The sequence below is a fragment of the Salvelinus fontinalis genome, chromosome 5 (genome assembly GCF_029448725.1).
Source record: "Salvelinus fontinalis isolate EN_2023a chromosome 5, ASM2944872v1, whole genome shotgun sequence".
Lineage (NCBI taxonomy): Eukaryota > Metazoa > Chordata > Actinopteri > Salmoniformes > Salmonidae > Salvelinus > Salvelinus fontinalis.
Window position 1 is genome coordinate 48,424,030 of NC_074669.1, and position 19,373 is coordinate 48,443,402.

The following is a 19,373-nucleotide window of genomic DNA, read 5'->3' on the forward strand; positions in this document are numbered from 1 at the left end:
AATTTTGTTTCTGGTGTCCTTTGACAGCTCTTTGGCTTGGCCATAGTGGAGTTTGGAGTGTGACTGTTTGAGGTTGTGGACAGGTGTCTTTTATACTGATAACAAGTTCAAACAGGTGCCATTAATACAGGTAACGAGTGGAGGACAGAGGAGCCTCTTAAAGAAGGTCTGTGAGAGCCAGACATCTTGCTTGTTTGTAGGTGACCAAATACTTATTTTCCACCATAATTTGCAAATAAATTCATTAAAAATCCTACAATGTGATTTTCTGGATTTCTTTTTCTCATTTTGTCTGTCATAGTTGAAGTACCTATGATGAAAATTACAGGCCTCATCTTTTTAAGTGGGAGAATTTGCACAATTGGTGGCTGACTAAATACTTTTTTGCCCCACTGTATAAGGCATCTCTTACAATGTTTGAAATGCCATAAAAAGTTTGAAATCGTACATGTTGTTTTTTTTGTTTGTCCTAGAATGAGGAGCTGGAGCACAGTGTGAAATCTCTGACGGACGAGCTGCAGGATGTGAGGGCAGAGCGTAACGTGTTCCAGGAAAAGGCCCAGCGGCTGAACCACGAGGTGAACCACATCTTGGGGGGACACGAGTGTCGGATTCTAGACGTAGATGCTCTCTGCATGGAGAACAGGTGTGTTTGTGTGTGGGAGAACATAATGTATGTAATATCTGTAATGCCTTACTGAATGCAATAAGGATGTTCATGAACAACTTGCTTCACAATGTATGACTTTGGTCATTGTTTTGAAATACTTTTTAAATAAACTGATGTTTTCTTTAAGATATTTACACGAGAGGTTCAAACAACTGCAGGAGGAGGTCACCATGCTCAAAATGAATGTCATGAAGTACAAGGTATTGTAAGCAACATATAAACAAGCCTTTAATGTTGTCTGAATAGTACTAATAATACTATAAAATAGAACAATCCTTAGAGATGATCACAAGTAATAACTACTCAAGGCCTTATTTAGTCAGAGCCGGTAACTAGGTTTCTGGGCTCATGTTCTAATGTCAATTAATGTCATCTTTAGTGACAGTTTTGTTGCCAGATGGCACCCATAACAATTGTAGATCTCAAACCAAGTTTGACAAACTGTATATTTTTTTAATTTGGTAATATTCTGTATTTTTTTTTTTTCACAGTTTGTATGGTTCACAACCCTCTACTACTACACATGCTCAATCATGTTAGTGAACAGGGGTATACAATATATCATATGAATATTTTACTGGTTTTCAGAGTGCTCTGGAGAGCAGGAAGAACTCCAAGACTTATGGCAAAGCTAACAGCAGTGCACTCACCGGGGTGCTCTCTGCCAAACAAGGTACTGCACAAACTGTTCCCCCACTCATCTTCTTTCTGTTAGTATTTTGTTCATAATGCAAATCAATCATTGTACTCTATCTTGAAAATGTACAAACTTCCAGACTTGGAATTGGAAAACACATTTTTGGGGGATTGTATTAACAGTGGACTAATGAACAAAATAATAAACATTTTATTTGTATGTAGTTTTTTAAAATTCATGTAGACCTATTGAGACCTAGTTCTCTTTTTCAAATGTGACCTGCAAACACAAATATACACACATACAGTACCAGTCAAAAGTTTGGACACCTACTCATTCAAGGGTTTTTCTTTATTTTTTACTATTTTCTACATTGTAGTATAATAGTGAAGGCATCAAAACTATGAAATAACAAATGGAATCATGTAGTAACTGGAAAAGTGTTAAACAAATAAAAATATATTGTATTTGAGATTCTTCAAAGTAGCCACCCTTTGCCTTGATGACAGCTTTGCACACTCTTGGCATTCTCTAAACCAGCTTCGCCTGGAAGGTTTTTCCAACAGCCTCGAAGGAGTTCCCAAATGCTGAGCACTTGTTGGCTGCTTTTCCTTCACTCTGTGGTCCAACTCATCACAAACCATCTCAATTCGGTTGAGGTCCGTTGATTGTGGAGGCCAGGTCATCTGATGCAGCACTCCATCACTCTCCTTCTTGGTCAAATAGCCCTTACACAGCCTGGAGGTGTGTTGGGTCATTGTCCTGTTGAAAAACAAAATATAGTCCTACTAAGCGCAAACCAGGTGGGATGGCGTATCGCTGCAGAATCCTGTGGTTGCCATGCTTGTTAAGTGTGCCTTAAATTCTAAATAAATCACACTGTGTCACCAGCAAGGACCCCCAGCAATTTGACCATGAAGGCCTCGTTCACACAGTCTCCTCTGAACAGTTGATGTTGAAATGTGTCTGTTACTTGAACTTTGTGAAGCATTTATTTGGGCTGCAATTTCTGAGGCTGTTAATTCTAATGAACTTATCCTCTGCAGCAGAGGTAACTCTGGGTCTTCCTTACCTTTGGTGGTCCTCATGGGAGCCGGTTTCATCATAGCGCTTGATGGTTTTTGCAACTGCACTTGAAGACACTTTCAAAGTAATTCAAATTTTCCAGATTGACTGAGCTGTTCTTGCTATAATATTGATTTGGTCTTCTACCAAATAGGGCTATCTTCTGTATACCACCGTTACCTTGTCACAACAGAACTGATTGGCTCAAACGCATGAAGAAGAAAATAAATTCTACAAATTAACTTTTAACAAGGTCCACCTGTTAATTGAAATGCATTCCAGGTGACTACCTCATGAATCTGGTTAAGAGAATGCCACGAGTGTGCAAAGCTGTCATCAAGGCAAAGGGTGGCTACTTTTGAAGAATCTCAAATATAAAATATATTTTGATTTAACACTTTTTTGTTTACTTGATTCCATATGTGTTATTTCATAGTTTTGATGTCTTCACTATTCTACAATATAGAAAATTAATTGTAAAAATAAAGAATGAGTAGATGTATAGTACCAGTCAAAAGTTTGGACATCACATTAAAATACAAAAAACACACCCGGGAATCATCACAAATCACCCAGAAAAAGTTACATTCCTCCACAAATAATTCCCCAATCAATACTCTAAACTTCACGAACAGAACCTTAAGATGAAATATATTTAGAATTTTGTTACAGCAATACACTGCATTAAAACTAAAAGCAGATTTACCTAGCTTGGTGGAGACCCTAGGAACCTAGAGAGTTAACCAATCCTGTGAACGGGTTAGACAACTCGGGTGTCTATATACTTGAAACGCAATGTGAGATAAGATGGAGGTTTTTGAAGTATCCCATTTAAGAGTAGTAGCAGCTGCGCTTTGATAAATATACTATTCTGCACTTTGATAAATATAAATGCAACATTTTAACATTTTAAGATCCCAGACATTTTCCATACGCACAAAAACCTATTTCTCTCAAATGTTGTGAACAAGATAATCCATCCACTTGACAGGTGTGGCATATCAAGACTCTGATTAAACAGCGTGATCATTAAACAGGTGCATCTTGTGCTGTGGATAATAAAAGGCCAGTCTAAAATGTGCAGTTTGTCACAACACAATGCTACAGATGTCTTGAGCTTTGAGGGAGCATGCAATTGGCATGCTGACTGCAGGAATGTCCACCAGATCTGTTGCCAGAGAATTACATTTCTCTACCATAAGCTACCTCCAATGTTGTTTTAGAGAATCTGGCAATACGTCCAATTGGCCTCACAACCACAGACCAGTATCCACACCAGCCCAGGATTTCCACAGCCGGCTTCTTCACCTGCGGGATAGTCTGAGAACAGCTGATGAAACTGTGGGTTTGCACAACTGAAGAATTTCTGCACAAACTGTCACAAACCGTCTCAGGGAAGCTCATCTGCGTGCTCATCGTCCTCATTAGGGTCTTGACCTGACTGCAGTTTTATGTCGTTACCGACTTCAATGGGCAAATGCTCCTCTTCAATGGCCACTGGAGAGTGCTCTTCATGGATGAATCACGGTTTCAACTGACCCTGGCAGATGGCATTGTGTGGGTGAGCGGTTTGCTGACATAAACACTGCGAACAGAGTGCCCCATGGTGGCGGTAGGGTTATGGTATGGGCAGGCATAAGCTACGTACAACAACCACAATTTCATTTTATTGATGGCAATTTGAATGCACAGATACCGTGACGAGATCCTGAGGCCCATTGTCGTGCCATTCATCCGCTGCCATCACCTCATGTTTCAGCATGATGATGCTCTCCCCCGTGTAGCAAGGAACTGTACACATTTCCTGGAAGTTGAAAATATCTGTCCTTCCATGGCCTGCATACTCACCAGATATGTCACCCATTGAGCATGTTTGAGCATGCTCTGAATCGAAATGTTCCAGTTTCCGCCAATATCCAGCGATATCCACTTTTCACAGCCATTGAAGAGGCTACCATTTTTACTAGGTCAACATTCCAAAAGCCACAATCAACAGCCTGATCAACTCTGATGGAGATGTGTTGCGCTGCATGAGGAAAATGGTAGCCACACAAGATACGGACTGTTTTTGTGATCCACGCACCTAAGGTATCTGTGACCAATAGATGCATGCCTGTCTTCCCAGTCATGTGAAATCCATAGATTAGGGCCTAATAATTTATTTACATTTTCTGTAATTCAGTAAAATCTTTGTAGTTGAGTTAATATTCAGTGTAATATCACCATAATCAAGAACAGATAAAAAGGTTGACTGAATAATCTGCTTAATGAGCTCATCGATATGTTAAAAAATAAACGTAAAATCCATATCAATCCAAGTGCCTAAGTAGTTGAAGTCGGAAGTTTGCATACACTTAGGTTGGAGTCATTCACTCGTTTTTCAACCACTCCACAAATTTCTTGTTAACAAACTATAGTTTTGGCAAGACGGTTAGGACGTCTATTTTGTGCATGACACAAGTAATTTTTCCAACAATTGTTTACAGACAGATAATTTCACTTATAATTCACTGTATCACAATTCCAGTGGGTCGGAAGTTTACATACACTAAGTTGACTGTGCCTTTCGAACAGCTTGGAAAATTCCAGAAAATGATGTCATGGCTTTAGATGCTTCTGATAGGCTAATTGACATCATTTGAGTCAATTGGAGGTGTACCTGTGGATGTATTTCAAGGCGTACCTGCAAACTCAGTACCTCTTTGCTTGACATCATGGGAAAATAAAAAGAAATCAGCCAAGACCTCAGAAAAAAAAAATGGTACACCTCCAAGTCTGGTTCATCCTTGGGAGCAATTTCCAAACGCCTGAAGGTACCACGTTCATCTGTACAAACAATAGTACGCAAGAATAAACACCATGGTACCACGCAGCCGTCATACCGCTCAGGAAGAAGATGCGTTCTGTCTTCTAGAGATGAATGTACTTTGGTGCGAAATGTGCAAATCAATCCCAGAACAGCAAAGGACCTTGTGAAGATGCTGGAGGAAACGGGTACAAAAGTATCTATAACCACAGTAAAACGAGTCATATATCGACAACCTGAAAGGCCGCTCAGCAAGGAAGAAGCCACTGCTCCAAAACCGCCATAAAAAAGGCAGATTGCGGTTTGCAACTGCACATGGGGACAAAGATCGTACTTTTTTAGGAAATGTCCTCTGGTCTGATGAAACAAAAATAGAACTGTTTGGCCATAATGACCATCGTGCAAGCCAAAGAACACCATCCCAACTGTGAAGCACAGGGGTGGCAGAATCATGTTGTGGGGGTGCTTTTCTGCAGGAGCGACTGGTGCACTTCAAAATAGATGGCATCATGAAGATGGATAATTATGTGGATATATTGAAGCAGCATCTCAAGACATCAGTCAGGAAGTTAAAGCTTGGTTGCAAATGGGTCTTCCAAATGGACAATGACACTTCCAAAGTTGTGGCAACATGGCTTAAGGACAACAACGTCAAGGTATTGGAGTGGCCATCACAAAGCCCTGACCTCAATCCCATAGAAAATGTGTGGGCAGAACTGAAAAGCGTGTGCGAGCAAGGAGGCCTACAAACCTGACTCAGTTACACCAGCTCTGTCAGGAGGAATGGGCCAAAATTCACCCAATTTATTGTGAGAAGCTTGTGGAAGGCTACCTGAAATGTTTGACCCAAGTGAAACAATTAAAAGGCAATGCTACCAAATACTAATTGAGTGTATGTAAACTTCTGACCCACTGGGAATGTGATGGAAGAAATTACAGCTGAAATAAATCTCTCTACTATTATTATGACATTTCACATTCTTAAAATAAAGTGGCGGTCCTAACTGACCTAAAACACATTTTTACTAGGATTAAATGTCAGGAATTGTGAATAACTGAGTTTAAATGTATTTGGCTAAGGTGTATGTAAACTTCCGGCTTCAAATGTATATGCGAGAACACGTTTAATTGGAGAACCATCTGACTAAACATGTAGCTAATTTGAAACATTCTTACGAGAGTTTTTAAAAACATGTGCTTAATACAGGCAAAATCAAAGGCATGTTTTTAAATCTGCAAGGGAATTCCTGCATAACTATAAAATCTGAATGTGGTTTTGAGAGCCAAATCAACGGGCAATAGCATACATAATAGGATCATCTGTAAAAAGATGACGTTTTTTTTATTTCATACAGATTGACCAATGATGTTTTAAATAAATAGTGACGAGAACAGGTCCCAAAATCAACCCCTGTGGTACACCTTTATGCACTTCAAGAAATTTGGACTTAACCCCATCAATCACGATAGCTTGAGTTCTGTCACTAGGATAATCATAAAACCATGAACAGGTGTCAGGAATTAGGCCTATCGAGGACAACTTGCACAATGCAATAGCATGATCAACAGTATCAAAAGCTTTTGACAGGTCCACATTTCATTTTAGTGTCTAAAGTATTGAAACGATCATTAACACCAAAGGGTTGCTGTAATAGTGCCATGCCCAGGGCTTAACCCTGATTTGGCTTACATTCTAAGCTGACATATGGAAATATTTTAAGGTGGTCATACTATGAATCATCTAACAGTTTTGGTTTTAGGACCCCTTTAGGTATCAAAAGAAAATATATATTTAAAAAATTGATAAAATATTGAATTTGGCCCAAAGAAATGCATTGAATAACACATTCATAAATTGCAAATAGACAGTCAAAAAATAAATAATAAGAAACAAGGTTTTGAAGTGTTTGTCCTATATCTAGGAGATATAAGAAAGCTCAGGAAATGTATTTATTTATTTTTACACATTTAACCCCTTTTTACAAAATTATCTTCATACTTCCATTTAATATTTTTAAACCAGTACCGGTTACCTTCAGACGAGTCCCGTGAACGTGTGTCATGAGTCTGCCTTGTCCATAAAGTGGCCATAACAGTTTTGTAGGTCAAACTGTTCGGACGCTACAGACGTTTTCTTGAAAAGACCGATTTTTGGGAAGTCTCATGCTCTGCCACCTTTCACCACAGATGCGGAAGTGCAACATCAGTTTTCCAATGCAAAAAAAACATATCTCTATCTTAAGCTGACAGATTTTGATAGAGATTTTTTTTATTATGTTACTTAGAGCTTCAATCAACTCTAGGGTGTTAAATGCATCAATGGTGGCATTTGTTTCGTACGGAGGCCAATCTGGGCCTAAGCCTGTGTTCCTGGCCTTGACCCAACCATCTTTTTTATGATTGACTTCTGATAATTCCGGAGTTTATCAGGCATTCGATTTACCTTTAACCTTTAGTTTTCTGGAGGGAGCATGATTATCCACAATAGTGTTGAAGACATCGGCTAAATCAGGTTCAGGGATAGTTGAAATGCAGTCAAGGTCACTAAAATTAAGATCATGTAAAAGAAGCCTATTCACTGAAGTTTTTAAAGTTTCTATTTGTGATGACCCGAGGCTTCGATTTTTGTATTTTCACATCACTAACGCAAACAATTGGGCAATGGTCACAAATATATATTTGGCAAAAACACCAGTAGAAACATTTCTCTGGTGTATTCGTTAGAATCAGAGTTGACTTTAAAGGATCTTTAGGGTTGGGCCGTATAGGCTTAGTCACCAGCTGTGTTAGGTTTAGATCATTACACATCGTTTAGATTGTCTGAAGCTTGCATTTCCCAATCATATTTTAGGTCACCCAACATCTTTTTCTGATTTCTTGTACATAATGACACACTTTAGCTCTTCAGATATATCCAGTGGATTTGAATCAATATTTTGTATTCAAGATGTTATATACGTCAACTTACAATCTTTTCCGTCATATCAACCTTAGAGGAAAAATAAGTAAACTGACTGAAATATTGTTTTGTCTGCACGTCCCAAATATCTCTTTACATTACATTTCTATGTATTCCAATACATAGAAATGTAAAGAGATATTTGGGACATGCATTTTAAAAGCAGGCTGTTTCTGTTGCCTGTATTTCATTTTTGGTAACGCTTTACTTGACACCCAGAATCATAACACGTGGTCGTAACCTGTCATATGGTCATTTCACTGTCATAACACATATTTAGACCTGTTGTGATATATATTGTGTTATTTTATGGCTAATTATGAGACCTACCAAACCTACCACACAAGGAAAAACATTCCATTACACCATAGTCTACTTGTCAACAGTATGTTTATGTTATATACAGTGGCGATTTTAGCATGTAAATCTTTTTTTATTAATTGAATATCCAAAACATACAATATACTTGCAGTGAATCCGCTCAACAACTAAGCCACACCAGTCATCCAACAGACTCCCATTCAGAGCGACACACACAAGCATCCAGGGTCAACGCCCTGCTCAAGGGCACGTCGACAGATCTCCCACAAGGCCAAAAAAAAAGGGGACGCGATCCCTCCAAGACCCCCCCCCCCACCCCCCCCCCCACAGTTCCCCATAGCAGTCCCTCAAACATGAGACCCCTCCCAGTCACTCCCCCCCCCAAGGAAAGAAAAAAATAATAATAAAAAAATGTATTCCATTCCCCACGCCCCAAGAAAATTAACTCATGACAAAAAAGAAAGACGCAAGAAAACAAAACAACTAAGGACAACTAAAATCATAACAGCAAGGCCAACTATATATGTTTGAGTGCATGTCTGACACTATTTACATGTGTATGTCTGTGTGTGTATTGGAATGAGAGTGTGTGTATATGCATGTGAACAAACACCTGCACGGCATCAGCCTCCGGCAAACCGGCATTAGCTGTAAAAACACTGCCCCTCAGTGTCATTCAAACTTACTTTTTATAATGTTTTTTTTTTTTTCTTAGAATGATGGTCAATCTCCTGCCCAGCAACTCCACTCCCACTCGTCTACAAATCCATATCTCAACCCTCAGCTTCCCTCAGCCCATTCCACCCATCTCTGCTGGCCAGCCTTTTCGGGTTTCTACGCAACATATATCTTTCAACTATGCTGTGATGTTTAACATACAATTTCAATCTATCGAATCCACAGATTGCGAGTTGAAGATAAATACTTTACTAAGAGTATTAGTAATTGACTGACCCGGTCTCTCCAGATCTCCTAACAATGCTATTTCTAGGGTCAATTTTAGATAAATGTTATGCATTTTCAGCCATTTCTGAAACTGAGACCAGAAACGGGCTACCTGAGGGCAATACCAAAATAAGTGGTCTATTGATTCTGTATCCTCACAACAAAATCTGCAGAGCTTCAATGATTTTATGGCACAAATATTCAACATTTTGTTGGTGGCAAGAATTCTATATAATAATTGTCACGACTTCCGCCAAAGTCGGCTCCTCTCCTTGTTCGGGCGGCATTCGGCGATCGACGTCACCGGCTTTCTAGTCATCGCCTCTCCATTTTTCATATTTCCATTTGTTTTGTCTTGTTCCATACACACCTGGTTTTCATTCCCTAATCACACTGCATGTATTTCGTCCTCTGTTCCCCTCCATGTCTTTGTGTGAAATTGTATTTATGTTGCGTGTATTGTTACGCGCCATACTTTTTGTCTATGTTCTGTGTTTGGGCACATTTTATGTACTTTTGTGCTTTCGTTGAACCGGAATAAAAAGTGCGCCTCTTCACTACACTCTGCTTTCCTGCACCTGACTTCGCCTCCAGTACACACCCTTAACAATAATTTTAGTTGAAAAGCACGAAGTCTTGAATCTTGCGTCGTTTTATATATCAACTCATACCATGGAATCGGTACATCAACAGTCTCTTCCCAACTATTTTGCAATCTGTATGGCACAGTTGTCAACATACTGGTCCTTAAATGAAACTGGTATACTTTCCTATTTATGCTATTTTTATTCCTCCGCAAGTTTTGATCCTTCATATTGGGCAGACAGACCAGTTCCCTCCCTCCTCCCGCTGCCACCTGCCTCCTCCATTTTTGGGGTAATGCTATAATCAATTGGTTGTACTCTTGGATTGAGCAGACCTTCCCGTATAATTCTGATAACTCCATGAAAGACAACTCTACCATTCCAATTTACAATATAATTTAAGAACAAAATACCCTTTTCAAACATCTTTCCCAATGATACAGGTACTTTATTAACCAGCACATTTGAGTTCAGCCATAATATTTCTTCTATCTTTTCATGGGGATGAAATTGTAGCCAGCCTGGCAATTCTTATTTAAAGAAGAGCGATAGTTTTTTCGAAGTATAATTTTAAATTAATCGAAAATAAGACAGCAATCTGCACAAAGGCAAAAAGGCCATTTTTTTAACAATGGATGAGCTTTTCTTCGTAATCTACTTGAGAACCAGTTAGGGTTCATGTAAAACTTTTGAATAAGTGAAGCTTTTAGAAAGTTTAGTGCTTTTATATTTAATAATCTCAACCCACCCTATTCATTATATAGATGGCATGTAAATCTTAGTGGGGCAAAAAAATAAACTTGTTGTACAGGGAGAACACTTTAAATGGCATGCCAGCAAAGCCACAACACTAGACAATACATTTAATTGCACAATGTGACAAACGGTGCCTTCAACCTGTTAGGGCCTACATAAAGCTCTCCCAACAGCAGCCCCAACATCTTACCACTGCTACACCTGGCTATCAGCGTAGCCTTGTCTGGCAGTGAAACAGTTCATTCAGCCTCATTTACTGCCTTTAAAAAAATCCTAGCTGATATGCCTGACTTGCCTAAACATGTGGTTTCTAATGACAATTGAGATGTACAAACTATGGCATAAGGGGACAACAAGCGGATAGGAGGCAATCCGTAATTTCGATTAAGACATTAATGAGCGAGCTAGGACGGACGTAGTCAATATAACTATTTGTTTAGCACTTTTGAAATGAACAGCGACAGAATTCAGAACCATGGGCCATTTAAAGTGTTCTCCCTGTACAACAAGTCAGAACTGTAGGATAAATAAAGGGGGCATATAAGCAGACAATGAAAGCTCTTAAAATATTTGACATTTCTCTGAAACAGGTTATAGGCACCAATTAAGAGGGGTAAATAGACCAAATGATTAGGGTGAGGCACATGGGCTACTAACATCTTACTACACAATAAACACTTAGTATTACTTTCTTAGCTACAGTATACATATCTCCCTGGCATATTGCATAATTTATGCAGCAACATACAATACATTTTTGGACTCGCCTTGTTGTGCTGTGCTCACTTGAAGAGGAAGGTGGCACAGCGGTCCTTTATGGGAAAATTGTCATCAATTTGCCATTCTCTGTATTTATGGTGCTTTCAAAACAACTGGGAACTCTGGGGGGGGGGAATAAAACGAGGTCAAATCATGATGTCATTAATCTTCAGTTCGTAGCTCTAGAAAGAGGCCGGATTTACAATTTCAAATTGGATGACCGTTCAAAACTTATTTTCCCAGTCGGAGCTCATTTATTCCCAACTTTCCACTTGTCTTGAACTCACTGAAGTCAAGTTTTCATAGTTCCGAGTTAAGTTGTTTTAGCGCGGCACAAATCATGCGTCATTGACAGCATGTTGAATGTTTATCATTTTAATCTTGGAAAAGAGCCCCTTAATCCCAGATTTGGGACCACACAGCCACTGCTACTGATTCCTTCCAAACCATTGTTGAATTTGCCATTTCCAACTTGTTGCGTAATGTTTATGGCTGATGAGCACCGATAGGTTTTATCTATAATTTCTCTTCAATATTTCTCTTCATATGACAAGGATTAAAAAGGATTTGCCAGTAGATTGTCGACATGATTCATGATGATGACTGCTAGCTAAGATTTTGAAAGTATGATGTTGACATGATCAGTCCAATCGAAGCTACTGTACATAAAACGTGATTTGACATCATTTTATCTGTGGCCAATGAACTTGAGCCTTCTTGGATGGGCACTTATAATGTAACTCTATGGCAGCACCCAAGGGGTTAGAGTTTTTTAGGTCTACCCTTAGACTTGGCTGTGATGTAGTGTCCCCATGAGTGACAGAACACTGCTGCAGAAGCAAAATTCAGAATTAGGACAAGACACCCTCATTATGACTGACATAAGGGCATGTACTTGATAGGCCTATCTGGCTTATATGATTATGATGGGAATATTGCTTCTTCAGTGTATTTTCTTAGTCCAAGTAAAGTGACACAGGATGGTAATAATGATTTATGACCGTGTCAGTGTATTTTCTACAAGTTATTTAAAATGTTATGGAAAAAACATGACTAAAGAATTCATTACAACAATAGAAAATGACTTTAAAAAAACAAATTTTCAAACAAAAGGAAACTTCTTGGCAGGAAAAAAACTAATCTGAGTAAATGTGGGTTTTGATGTGTGTAGGTGTCATAACAGCCATAAAATAACACTGTCTCAACAGGTAAATATATGGGTCATGACAATGTTATGACCATGTTACGACAAGCTGTCAGCTGTTACGACACGCTATGTCAGCTGTTATGACATGGTTAGGATCGTGTTATGACGCTGGGTGTCAAGTGTTACCTAATTTTCCTCTAAAGCCAGTGGTGATGTAGATATCTCTGAACATTGTCAGTTCTCTGCACATTTCATTTTAGATAATGAATACATAATCAAAATGCTAACATCCCTCTGTATCCAGCTCACATGCTCTTGCACCATGCATTTACATCATGCATAATACGCATCAAAAGGCAAAGCTATCTAAGATGGAGACTCAACTTAAACCCCCCCCAAAACATCTGCCTAGGCAAACATAATCACAGACTAAATCTAGTAGTCTTTTTTTCGGAACATCTTACCTATCTTAATGCGATTTGTGTGTGTTCAGTGCAGGAATTATTGCTTTCTGAGGACAACGGATGCAGTCTCCCCGTCACTTCTCAGTCCATCTCAGACCTCAAGTCCCTGGCCACAGCCCTACTGGAAACTATCCATGAGAAGAACCTGGTCATTCAGCACCAGCGCCAAACCAACAAGTAGGGAGCTCTTCTGCTCTGTAGAAATGTTTAAATTCCTTTTCTGTTTTTCTAACTCTCATGACCAATTTCCTCTAGTTACTCTGTAAGTAGCCATTATGCCATGTACTCATTTTATTTCTACCTGCAACGTTGTGAACATCTCACCTCATTGAATACAGCCCCATGTCTGTTTGTAACTCTTCCTATGTTGTTTGTAACTCTTCCTATGTAAACAGGATTCTGGGAAACCGAGTCGGGGAGCTTGAAAAGAAACTGAAGACTCTAGAGGTGTCGGGACTATGGAGCCTCCCAGGTCTCTGCCACACACTGTTTATTTTTTTGTTCCGAGGTCATTTTTATTATTTTAGAATTTATATCATGATGCATATTGCTCGCATTTGAATGCCCCTGCTGTATACATTTGTAAATGCTGTTTGAAAGTGGCATGAGCTAATATAGAGTATTATTGGCTGGTATGAGGCACCTTTAACTGGTGACTCATACTGATAGCTTTTGATCCTGTATTTGGTCACTGGCCAGTATTATTGGTACCCAGTCACTATTGTCAAACTATGAATGATTTTGATGTTCCATTTCGCCCACTGTACTGAGTTTCTTCTCTCTTTTCCTTCTGCTTTCTGGAGGCCTGACTTACAATGTGTCTCTGGGATTCTCTGGAAGTATGTTTCCACTGCTTTACTTTACTTCACTGATACTATACTATAGTGTACTACCATTTATTTATTTTTTAAGTTGCTGATGACTTGCTTTATCTCCATCCTGTCCCTGAAAATATCCATGGTACACTTCTTTTGCTATATTTATACTGAGCAATCCCCACTGCATGTATGTTTTGAGATTATTCTGTTTTTTACGGAGAAGAAAATACACTAATGCAACAAAACCATACTTATAAAACGTTTGAGTCACCGCAGAAATCCTGACCGGCCTTCAAAATAATAAGGCCGGTCAGGCAGAGAGAAAGTCATAATGCTGTCCCTGTGTTTCTTGTCTACAGTGTGAACCCAAAAATAAACCGAACTATATTTTTCTGAACATTCTTTCTTTCTCACTGGATGGGAAGAATGTCCTTTGCACTGATCCATGTAAACCCATACTCGACTGAAGAGAGGTAGCCTGGTCCCAGATCTGTTTGAGCTGCATAGTCAACTCCTACTCCTATGGTAATTTCTGCATTGGTGTGCTACACAGCACAAACTGATCTGGGACCAGTCCAGAAGAGAAGCCACTCTGAAGCCAGACTCTATATTTACCCTGTCCCTTCTACAGTATTATGTATCCAAAAATAAGGGATGCTCTGCCCAGTCACACAACACTGAGACGCCTTGGTTGTCAAAATAATCTATTAAGTGCATGCCAGTTCTTTGTATTGTAAATTCATTATAAGTAAAGTTCTTGGCTTTTATGTGCAGGGTAGGTTGGGAGTATAATGTTTTTGTCAATACAGTTGTCGACGTGATCTAGTAGAAATATGGCGCAGTGGTCTAAGGCACTGCATCGCAGTGCTAGTGACCGGGAGACCTGTGAGACGGCGCACAATTGGCTCAGCGTCGTCCGGGTTAGGGGAGGGTTTGGCTGGCCGGGATGTCCTTGTGCCATTGACTCATGTGCACGCTGACATGGTCGCCAGGAGTACCGTGTTTCCTCCGACACATTGGTGCGGCTGGCTTCCGGGTTAAGCAAACAGTTTGTCAAGAAGCAGTGCAGCTTGGCGAGATCGTGCTTCGGAGGACGCATGGCTCTCGACATTCGCCTCTCCTGTACTAGAGTTTTAGCAATGTGACAAGACTAACTACCAATTGGATATCACAAAAAAGGGGTCAAGAAATAGTGCTTGTAATATTATTTGGCTTGTTTTGTGATAGGAGGGAGAGATGCCATCATCCTGAATGAAACTCTGCAGCCTATCTCCACTGTGACAAGCTCTGAGGAGAAGGAAGTACCCCCTACTGAGCACGAAGTACCCCCTACTGAGCACGAAGTACCCCCTACTGAGCACGAAGTACCCCCTACTGAGCACGAAGTACCCCCTACTGAGCACGAAGTACCCCCTACTGAGCACGAAGTACCTTCCACTGTGCAGGAAGTACCTTCCACTGTGCAGTCTACCACAGGTAAATAAGAATATTCTACGTTCTATGTAATTCTGTGGGGCTAACTGTATAAATAGCAATTTTATGAAATATTTTACATTCCAATTCTCATGCATTCTATAGAGTAATGTATCTTTCACTGGCTCTTATGTACTATATCGTTAATTTGTATTACAGCAGATGACTACACCATTCTCATTGCTGCAAATTTGGTTTTGGGTGTTGAAATCAATGTTACTAATGCTGCTACATTTCAATTATACCATAACATTCTCAATTCTTTTGACCGTAGAGCAGAGGATGACAAGATAGCCAATGACAGGCAGACCCCCCGTCCCGTCCCAAGACGTGGGGGGGTTACCCAGTGTGACGGGGGATACAGAGATAAGCACCAAGGAGCCAGAGCCACTAGTGTCACCAGTCAGCCTGGACACATCCAAGCAAAACTAGACAGGCAAAACTGCTGAGGAAGTAACTGACTGTTCTCAAGCAGAGACAATAAACCTGGATGAATGTCAGACTGTCGACCAATCACAAAGTGCAAATGAGGTCACGGTGCTTCCAAGGTACCAATTAGACGAGACTGTAGGCAGGACTCCATCCCCTTCCTCGGGGCCAGACTTGGACATGTCTTGCCCTGTAAGACATATGCCACCTATCAAAGCCTCTAAAGGACACAAAACCCACCCAGAGAGAGGCGAGTTGGTCAGATGACGACATCTTAAGGGTGAGGTCTGAGGAGGTTGACATGGCAGAGGGCTCTATGACAGAAGACCCCAATCTTCCATCCTCAACATCAACCTGCAGCTCTCCTATTCAAACAAGTCCCACCCACGGGGAGAATAACCAATCGCACCACAAGGCAGAACATTCAGAAGATGTGAGGGTCGAGTGCTTAACGAATGAGTCAGAAATCCTTCACTTGAACAGTAGCCACTCAAATGCTGAATGTTCAGAATGGGAAAACGGTGAAGAATGACAGCTACTTCAGCCAAAACCATGCCTAGATTGACACTGTAATAGAATGGGTTTCAATACTCCTGAGGGTGCATTCTGTAACATGTCGTACTGCTTACTGGTGATTCCAAGCTCACAACATTTCTGAAAGATATTACTCTGCTACTGTTGCTCTAATGTGGAATTGAACCCTGCGGCCCTTCTATTCAGTGGTTGAAGCTGGCCTGGACTGACCAGTACAGAGAACCTACTAGCTCCTCATATGTTCTACTGCTTGAGTACTGGCAACTCTTATAGAATACCATCTCTAAAATGCAAACCTTGTCTAGTTAGCTCAAATTTAAAGTGCGTGCCAGCACTTTTTTCAATGCACCTCAAAATTCTATTGATAACATTTCTAATAGTGTCACTCTGAAATCTTATGGATTGCACCCACCCAGCTCTTTCCATCAGTTGTTGGAGGGGAGAGGAATAGTTATTTAAAGGCCCAATGCAGTAGTTTTATATCAATATCAAATTATTTATGGAAAACAATTAATTACCTTACTATAATAGCTTTCCATTAAAATGTCAAAATAATTATTTTTTTTGTTGCAAAAAAACGGTTCCTCAAGCAAGAATTTTGCTAGGACTGTCGGAGTGGTGTGAGTGGGGAGGGGAAAACTGAAATCTAGCTGTTATTGGCAGTGATGTTTGTAACTCTTTGGTCTATTAACCAAATTACAGCATGGGGACGTCACCATGGAAAGCTGAAACTCCCGCCCATGCAAACCTGCTGATTTTATAAGGTCCTGTGTAAAATTTATTTTCAACCAGCAACTTTCAGGAAATAACACTGATCAAATGTTTTCACATTTTTACAGTGTTAATTTCATCAGCTGTTGTACAATGTGATATAAAGAAAAGTAAAAAAATTGCATTTTGACTGCACTGGGCTTTAACAGTATTGGAACATGTAAGGATTTGCAGGTAAATTCATCTGAATTCAATCACTTTTTGACAGTATCCCTTTTGATTTAAACAAAACTTTCCATACATGTTTACCCTTGGAAGAAGTGGTCAGAAAGTGACGTTTTGGACATGAAGGCCAAAACAATCAGGAGATAAAGGTGCTCAAAGTTTACCTATTTTTGCATACCCCACCACACCATGAGATATTCATGTCTTCATCACTAGAAAAGATACAGTTAAGTTTAAAAGCTTACAAACAGTGTTGTCACCTATTCTTATTTATTGGAGTGCAAAACAATTTAATAAAGAAATTCATTTTTAATACTTTTAATGTCAATTATCTAAAACCAGTAAAAAGAATTTCACATCTGAGGTTTTAGTGTTCAGACAATAGCTCTTGAATCCAGGGTAGGTGTTATTTCATTTAAGTGTGTTAACACTTGCAGGGCTGATGGCCCAGATGGCATCCCAAGCCATGTCCTCAGAGCATGTGCAGACCAGATGGCTGGAGTGTTTACCGACATACCGGTATTCAATCTTCATATCCCAGTCTGTTGTCCCCAACTTGCTTCAAGATGTCCAACATTGTTCCTGTACCTAAGAAAGTGAAGATAACTGAACTAAATGACTATCGCTCTGTAGCACTCACTACTGTCATCATGAAGTGCTTTGAGAGGCTAGTTGAGAACCATATCACCTCCACCTTACCTGACAACTTACCCACTACAATTCACATACCGCCCCAATAGATCCACGGACGACGCAATTGCTATGGCACTGCACACTGCCCTTCCCCAACTGGACAAGATAAATACCTATATAAGAATGCTGTTCGACTACAGCTCAGCCTTCAATACCATAGTGCCCTCCAAGCTCATCACTAAGCTCAGGGTCCTGGGTCTGAAACCCTCCCTGTGCAACTGCGTCCTGGACTTCCTGACAGGCTGACCCTAAGTGGTGAAGGTAGGCAACGACACCTCCACACTGAAGGCCCCACAAGGGTGTGTGCTCAGCCTCTTATACTCCCTGTTCACCTATGACTGCGTGGCCACACGTCTCCAACTCCATCATCAAATTTGATACACTTTATATGTACAGTGCATTCAGAAAGTATTCAGACTCCGTCACTCTTTCCACATTTTGTTACGTTACAGTCTGATTCTAAAGTGGATTAAATAAAAAAAATCGACACTACCCCATAGTGACAAAGCGAACCCCCTTTTTTTTCAAATACCTTATTTACATAAGTATTCAGACCTTTTGCTATGAGACTCAATTAAGCTCAGGTGCATCCTGTTTACATTGCTCAAGTTGTAGAAACATCTCAAACATGATTGGAGTCCATCTGTGGTAAATTGATTGGACTTGATTTGGAAAGGCACGCACCTGTCTGTATGAGGTTCCACAGTTGACATTGCATGTCAGAGCAAAAACCAAGCCATGGGCTCGAAGGAATTGTCCCAGAGAGGATTGTGTTGTGGCACAGATCTGGGGAAGGGTACCAAAACATTTCTGCAGCATTGAAGGTCCCCAAGAACACAGTGGCCTTCATCATTCTTAAATGGAAGAAGATTGGAACCACCAAGACTCTTCCTAGAGCTGGCAGCCCGGTCAAACTGAGCAATCGGGGGAGAAGGGCCTTGGTCAGGGATGCGACCAAGAACCTGATGGTCACTCTGACAGAGCTCCTCTGTGGAGATGGGAGAACCTTACAGAAGGACAACCATCTCTGCAGAACTCCACCAATCAGGCCTTTATGGTAGAGTGGCCAGATGGAAGCCACTCCTCAGTAAAAGGTACAAGACATACCACCAGAGGTCTCTTCACAGTCCCCAAGTCCAGAACAGACTATGAGAGGTGCACAGTACTACATTGAGCCATGACTACAACTCATTCCACATCAAGTAACTCATGCAGGGCCTCCCGGGTGGAGCAGTGGTCTAGGGCACTGCATCGCAGTGCTAACTGCGCCACCAGAGTCTCTGGGTTCGCGCCCAGGCTCTGTCGCAGCCGGCCGCGACCGGGAGGTCCGTGGGGCGACGCACAATTGGCATAGCGTCGTCCGGGGTAGGGAGGGTT

At 40.5% G+C, this 19,373-nt stretch overlaps 1 protein-coding gene across 7 annotated transcripts in view; it reads left to right on the forward strand.

Moving 5' to 3' along the window:
• Window positions 1-15,836, forward strand: part of LOC129855746 (coiled-coil domain-containing protein 149-like) — a 34,091-nt gene extending 18,255 nt beyond the window's left edge. For 5 of the 7 annotated variants that reach the window (XM_055923732.1, XM_055923731.1, XM_055923736.1 and 2 more), the window contains 8 exons: window positions 474-646; window positions 798-870; window positions 1,259-1,343; window positions 13,143-13,290; window positions 13,509-13,585; window positions 13,917-13,952; window positions 15,159-15,407; window positions 15,679-15,836. In XM_055923732.1, the coding sequence (XP_055779707.1) occupies window positions 474-646; window positions 798-870; window positions 1,259-1,343; window positions 13,143-13,290; window positions 13,509-13,585; window positions 13,917-13,952; window positions 15,159-15,407; window positions 15,679-15,698 (861 nt within the window). In that variant the 3' untranslated portion in view covers window positions 15,699-15,836. The remainder of the gene's footprint in view (window positions 1-473; window positions 647-797; window positions 871-1,258; window positions 1,344-13,142; window positions 13,291-13,508; window positions 13,586-13,916; window positions 13,953-15,158; window positions 15,408-15,678) is intronic. The other 2 variants (XM_055923733.1, XM_055923735.1) reach the window with 1 other exon arrangement.
• The last annotated feature ends 3,537 nt before the right edge of the window (window positions 15,837-19,373 follow it).